This window comes from Hipposideros armiger, unplaced genomic scaffold, assembly GCF_001890085.2.
Source record: "Hipposideros armiger isolate ML-2016 unplaced genomic scaffold, ASM189008v1 scaffold_385, whole genome shotgun sequence".
Lineage (NCBI taxonomy): Eukaryota > Metazoa > Chordata > Mammalia > Chiroptera > Hipposideridae > Hipposideros > Hipposideros armiger.
In genome coordinates, this window is record NW_017731735.1 from 1,322,447 (window position 1) to 1,329,494 (window position 7,048).

At 55.5% G+C, this 7,048-nt stretch overlaps 1 protein-coding gene across 1 annotated transcript in view; it reads right to left on the minus strand.

Moving 5' to 3' along the window:
- Positions 1-5,252: 5,252 nt before the first annotated feature.
- The window catches only part of MMP14 (matrix metallopeptidase 14), a 9,492-nt gene continuing 7,696 nt past the window's right edge, over positions 5,253-7,048 (minus strand). The window contains exons 9-10 of the mRNA XM_019663193.1: positions 6,841-6,956; positions 5,253-6,474 (exon numbers count right to left, since the gene is read on the minus strand). Coding sequence (XP_019518738.1) covers positions 6,143-6,474; positions 6,841-6,956 — 448 coding nt within the window. The 3' untranslated portion in view covers positions 5,253-6,142. The remainder of the gene's footprint in view (positions 6,475-6,840; positions 6,957-7,048) is intronic.

The following is a 7,048-nucleotide window of genomic DNA, read 5'->3' on the forward strand; positions in this document are numbered from 1 at the left end:
AGCAGCCCAGCTCCAGGTTGAGCTGTTGTTCAGCATCTTAGCTGTAGAGGGCAGTGTCACTGGCCCTCATATGTGGGATCCAAACCAGGGTCCTCTGGCGTCCCAAGCCAGCTCTTAACCAACGCGCCACTCCGCCGGCCCTCAATGATCTTCTTTATTTTTAGCTGAGCCGTCTTGCCACATGTTGGCAGCTCAGCGGCTGCTCAGCTCGGGCCGGGACTCGAACCGCTATTGTTCAGAGCTCAAACTCTTGAGCGAGCTCTTAACCAACTGAGCCACTCGGCCCAATGATCTTGTTAAACATATATACACTACTTATGTATACACAATACTTACGTACATATGTATACAATACTTAACGTATTCGCAATTACCACTGTTTACTCATGTATTTCACAGCTGTCACTGACAATTCAAGTCAACAAACTTTTAAGTTAAGGAGTTTCTGTGTGCCTAGCACTATACTACTTTTCTGTAAGAAAAGTGAGGACAGTACATGTTTGTCCAATGGCTGTGATTGGGGTCAGTATTATTATAAATCAAAGTAATTCCTTGATAGAATGATACCGTCAGTGCCCTGGAGGGGAATGGCCTGATGTGTGATCCTCTTGCAGTGGCTGTATTTTTGGAATCTAAAGTGAGACAAATTGTCATGTCTGAATATACTAACTCACAGAACCTCAGGAAGATATTATTGGATGCAGGATATATGGTCAGGGCAGCCACGCTCCTAGCACGGAGCCAGGCACTGAGCGGCTAAGGAGAGTGTTTTTGGGAATTGATCCTGCTCTCTGGCCTGGTGCTATATGTTTCTGGAAGCTGGGCAAAGGGTGACGTCTTTGACCACAGGCGGGATCAAAATGAGCTGGAGCCTGTCGCGTGTGTGTGAATCTTCTAGGCCTTCCGAGGCACTGCTTTGTGGTCACGGCCTTGCCTCACCCAGACCCCATCCTGCTCTAAATCAGGGAAGTGCACCTAGCAGGGGGAAATCAAGTGAGTGAGCAGGATGTGACCCATGGTGAGGCAGCTGGTCCCTGAGTCAATGAGCTACTTCAGGCATCCAAAGGGAGTCCTTCTGCCCATTCACTACAGTGAACTTCTTCTGTCCTCTCTACTGCCCCTCCCTACCCAGGTGTGGGTCTTTGGGGGCAGGAAGCTAATCTCCCTCTCCTCTAAGCCACAAAGGGCCCTTTGGAGTAATGAAGGACCCTGGGGAGACCTGGCCTCAGCGTGCAGGCAGAGGAAGCTTCTCTTGGGATGTGGTGACGGCCCTGGTCTGGGGTGCCCAATCCTGTTACGGAACCCCTGGATCCAGGATTGGTGAGGGACAGGGGAGGATAGAGGGGGCTGGGCCTGACTGGGGAAGGCTGGCCTGGAAGGCGCTCAGCCATGGCCCTGGGCCAGGGTGGAAAGTATGTGTGTGAGCTCATTTGGAAGGTGGCTTTTGGCCAGTCAGGCCTGTATCCCTTCCAGGCCCTGGCTACCCAGCCCCCTTGCCGGCTGCCTCTAGGTCTCCCTCCTGCCTCTGGGTCCCCCACCTCAATCTTGTCTCCCAACACTGTCTGAGGAAGGAAGGCAGAAACCCCCAGAAACCCCCAGGCTCGGTGTGCAAGAATTGATCTCCTAAAGGAGGTGAATTCAGATTTGGGGGATGGGTAGGAAGGGGGTTCAGGGACTGCCGGACAATGGAGCAGCCTTGACTAGGGTTTCCTTGAGGCCTTAGGGAAAGCGAACCGCCCCTGAAGGCCTCCCCTCCCCCATAAGTCCTTTTCTGTGGCCACTCACCACCCCCATTCCTCCCCTAGCTGCTGCCATTGTCCTACTCAGTGCCTCTGGCATCTGAGTCCTGCTACCTCCTTCCTTCCTCCACAGTGCCTGTTCCTGTCCCCAAGAAGAGAAGTGACTACGGGCAAAGTGGATTCCTGAGGAAGAGCCCTTCTCGCTTTGCACCCCCAAACCTCATGCCGCAGGGCACAATAGGCAAGCACAAGTGTATGCTGACAGATCCCCAGAACACACAGTAGTACCATGCAGACAACCAGCTACATGGGGTCCACGTGGGAAGGGACACTCAAGAGACATGGTCAGAATCTGCCTGTACAGGGAAAAAGAAAAAAAAAAAAAGACAGACCTGAGTTTTAATTTTGGACTAACAAGCTGTGACCTTGAGCAAGTCTTAACTGGGCCTCAGTTACGGCATCTGTAAGATGGGGGCAGTGTTAGCGCCTGTGTCATTGGGTGTTGTGAGGACCCAGCAAATGTTGGTTTCTTTCCACCTCCCTTTAGCTGGAAAGGGAGATAGAGATACAGAAAGGAAAGAGAGGACTAACAAGTCCATCCGATTGTGGGGAGAAAGGGCCCTTGGGGAGACCCACTAAGGGCCAGCAAAACTGGCCAGATTATGTGTGTGGGGCGGTCACTCTGCTCAGTCCTCTCTCTTCTAGAGCTCCCAGCTTCACTTAGATCTTCACTTCCCATCCTGCTGACCCAGCGCCTGGCTGGCAGCCTTGGAGGCATGGGCCCAGCTGGTGGCAAGAGCCCTGAAGAAGGGAGGCAATGACAAGGGAGTCCATGGTTCCCCCCTCTAAACATGTGGGGTGCAGTGGTGGGCAGAGCGCTGCCTCTCCTCAGCACTTGCCCCCAGTCTAGTCTCCTCAGAGCCTGCTTCCCTGGGTTCTGCCCAAACCTCCTCGCAGATTCCCCTTGGCTCCCTCCTGGCTGCTCTAACTCACATGTGCTGCTTTCGAATAAAGGAACTTGGAACCATAGACACTGGGTCAGGCCCAATGGACAAAGGCGGGGGTAGGGCCAGTGAAAACGCATTTGCAGGTCTCTCAGGAGACATAGGGCCCTCTGCTCTCCCCTCACCCCAGCGTGACCCGGTGGTTCACTCAGCTGGGGCCTGGCAATCACCAAGTCACTTCCCAGAGTAGCCAGGCAGCTTCACTGGGCTGAATCACGCAGGCCCAGGGCAGCACGGGACCTGCAGCCTCCACCCCGAAATTCTCTCTGCCTGGGAAGCCTCTTCCACCCCTTCCCCCTTTGTCTCTGGTCCTCCATTCCCATCTCTCCCCCTTGGCTTCAGAGAGCATCTTGTGATTCCAGAATCAAGGCCAAACAATTTCCTCGTGATGGGGAAACCGCACTCCAGCCACGGGAGCCCTAGGCTCCCCCTCCTCTTCCCTCTGGCAGTCCCCCCTCCCCAGGCTCCTCCACTGGCTTCAGCTGTGTTTTGCAGAACTCCCACTGGATAACATCTGTAATTGCCTCCAGATGTGGGCCACAAAAACACAAAGGGGCCATGAGCTCATCTTTGAACAACATGCCACACGCCCAGGCCCCATCACCTCCAGACACCCCTGACTTTCCAGTGTGGGCTTCTCAGGGTCCCCATCCCCTCTGGTGAAGGTGGCAGGGAGGTGGTGTCCAACTCCACTGAGGCACACAGGCCATGCCAAACAGCTGTTGGCAGGAGAGGCCCAGGAGGCCGGGTGTAGGGTCAGGGTTTCTGGCTGGCAGGAAGGTAGGGTACCCCTTCTGCCAAAGCAATCACATCAAACAGCCCTGAATAGCAGCAGCTGGATAGGACTGGCCTAGGTGGGGCCAGGGCTCTTGGAGGCAGGCTGTGGAGGAGGCCTGGGCTGGAGCCCAGGGTGGGCTAGGCTGAGGCAGCAAAGGAAGGCGGGGAGGGAGAAAGACGGCTGCTCCCCTCCAGCTGAGCTGACTCAGCAACTGAGCGATTCCTCCCTCTCGGCTGGTTTAGGAGGAAGGGTGGGTCGACAGCCTGGGAACCCTGTCTGGGGAAGCAGTTTCTAAGAGGAAACAAAGCCTTGCTATTCTGCCCTTCCAACCTGACCATCCTGCTTCTCCTGGGCAATGGGGGTCAGATCCAGAGACCCCAAACAGGCTTAGACAGGCTGTTCCGAAATGGCCACGGGGCAACCTCTCTTTCCCCTCTTCCCTCTGCCCCAGCAATGGAGCCCCAGGCCTGGAAGAGGCTCAGATCCTGAGCGTTGGGGTGGAGGGCTTGCCACTGAGCCTGGGGCTGACTATGATCCTGGGAATCCCACAGCAGCAGGCAGAGACCTGAGGAAACTGAGGATCTGTGGCCAGATCACGGGACAGAGTAATACAGTTTAGGAAGATTTTCCAAGTGGCCTCAGCTTGACCACTTCCTCTTGTCTTTTGCAACCCTGAGTCTCAAAGGCAGCTTCTTAGTGGACCACCCTCCTGCCCGCATGGAGTATGCCCTCCTCCCAACTCTGGCCCCCAGATCCCTTCGTCCACCAAGAATAAACATATTCCTTTATGAAAAATACCCAAACCCCATCTCCGGGAAAAAGCACCGCTCATGAGCACTCTCCCCCTGCCTATTCCCCTTGTAGCCACATCCCATTCACCCTATGAGAGAACTGCAGCCACACAAAGAATGTGAAACACCATTTATTCTTTGTGGAAAGGTTGAACAAGGTCAAAAATGTCCTTAGAGGGCACTGACCCAGCCCCGCCCTGCAGGTTCCTGGGGTCGGATGCCTCTGCCCCCCACCCCCAACCCTCCCCATGCCCCTTGTTAACAAAAAGGAACGATTTGAAGGGAATTCATATATAATAATTATAATAAAAATATACATTAAACAAAACAAAAAACCCAAACAAGACAAATTTAGCCGAACTGCCAGCACCGTTCACCCTATTTTCTCCCACCCCCCATACCCCCCCACCCCTGACATCCCTCTCCTCTCACTCCCCCTGCAGGGTCTCTCACTCTCCCAAGTCCCCGGTACCATGACCACCTTTGGTGACCGAAGGAGACTTTAAATGGGTGGGCTGGGTGGTGGTGAGGGGGGCAGGACACTGCTAGGATGGGCTGAGGGGCAGGGACATCAGGAAGTGAGGGGCTAACCTGACTGAGAAACACCCAGGCACCTGCTCCCTCATGAGGCTAGCTGAAGCAGGCTGACTCAGCACTACTGGCCGCTGGGAGCCTCAGCTCCCTAACTAGGTGGCTACTCTCATTAAGGGCCAGTGGCCAGTCCCAGGATGTGCCATCTCTGCTCCTTTCTCTGGGTTCCTCACCCCCTTCATGCTGTCTGGTCAGACAGAAGACGCCAAGAGGAGCAGGTGTGCCTGTCTTGGGCCCTTCCTGAGAGTGCCAATAAAACGTGCCCTCCCCTGGGTACCACAGCCCACCCTGTGGCATCCCTGCTGCCTGGCCTGCTGGGCCCCCAGCTATCCACGCCTGCTGCACCTCCTTTTGGTCCCATCCTGTCTGTTTTCTCTGACTGCTCAACCCCAGCTGCCTGCTTTTGAGCAAGGTTCTTTCTCAGTGGCCTTCAGGCTCACCCCCAGGGCTCTGGATGGAATCTCTCCCCATTTGCCCCATCCCATGTCATTGGTAGCTGCACCCCCTGGTCTCTGCTCTTCCAATCTTGACTTTCCCACCCAAGGCTAATATTTGGGAAGGTAGGGCTGTCAAGGGCTGTCTGCGGCCTCAGTTTACTCCTTAATGGCTCAGGCTCCTTCCATGAAGTTCTTGGGGGCAGGTAGGGCAGAGGCAGATCTTTGTGAAGAGGACTGACCCTCTCTGAGCTTTCCTCCCAAGGTCCTAGGGTGGCTATACAGCCCCCACCCCCTCACACTCTCTCAGGGTCTCCCCCCACACGGTTAAATTCCTTTTAGCCAGAAAGAGTGGTGGGAGGCTTCCAATTGGGTACACCTGGGGGCTTGTGGGGGCTGGAGTGCCCAGAGCCTCCTGAGGTCAGAGTTCAGAGGTTAAAGGTATGTCAGGGAATGGAAAAAGAGCAGATGACCCCATTTGACCTTTACCAGCGAGGTCTGAGGGTCCTGCCTTCAAGTGCAGAGCCAAGACATTCAGATGGGGCTGGACACACACCAAGCTACAGGGGACCCTGAGGGGCAGGGACTGGAAGGGGTAGCCCCTGCTCAGCCCCCAGGGGACCCATCTAGGAAAGAAGCAATGCCAGGGTTGAGGGTGGGCGGGGCCAATCAGGGGACAGAGAAGGGAGGCGGGGGTGGGGAGGGGGCTCAGGGCAGGTGGGAGCAGCCCACCCACCACCATCTGCTGCCACTGGCCTTCAGAGGCAAAGTCCACGTGGTAGGAGTGGGCAGGCGGCGGTGGGGGTCAGACCTTGTCCAGCAGGGACCGCTGGCAATAGAGCAGTCGCTTGGGGGTCCCATGGCGTCTGAAGAAGAAGACCGCGAGGCCCACTGCCAGCACCAGAAGCAGCAGCAGCACAGGCAGCACCACAGCGGCTGCACTCACTGCCCCGCTGCCCTCCTCATCCACCTCGATGATGATCACCTCCGTCTCCTCCTCAGTCCCCTCATCTGGCCGGCCCCCTGACGGGCAGCCCATCCAGTCCCGCAAGGCTGACTTGGGGTAGCCCGGTTCTACCTTCAGCTTCTGGTTGTTGAATTTCCAGTATTTGTTCCCCTTGTAAAAGTACGTGAACACTGCAGGGGGCAGCAAGAAGGTGGCAAAGAAGACAGAGGTAGGGCAGTGTTCAGGAGGAGACCCAGAGAGAAGAGCAGGAAGAAAAATCTGTCAGTGTGTGGGCCAGTTGAGTTAATCTCTTAACCATTCTGAGCAGCAGTTTCCTCAGCTGTAAATGTGGTAATTCTGGTACCAGGTTGGAGGAATGGTGGGGACTAAGGGGTCTGACACATGGAAAGCACTTAGCCCAGTGCCTGGCACATGGCAAGGGCTCCACTGTTATTATCATGGTCCTATTTTCTCACGATCCTCTCCATCTTTCCTCCTCTACTCTCCTAACTCCCTGTTCACATCCTCCCCTCAGACACCTCCCTTGCCCCTCTCACCTTCATCGCTGCCCATGAATGACCCTCTGGGAGACTCAGGGATTCCTTCCCAGACCTTGATGTTTTTGGGGTACTCGCTGTCCACTACCCTGAGCTCCTCGTTGAAACGGTAGTACCTGGTGGAGAGGAGAGGGAGGGAAGTGGCTGGACACTGGGCATCTCCTTAGAGAGTAGCAGGACCTGGACTGAATTAACCAGTGAGCTAAGG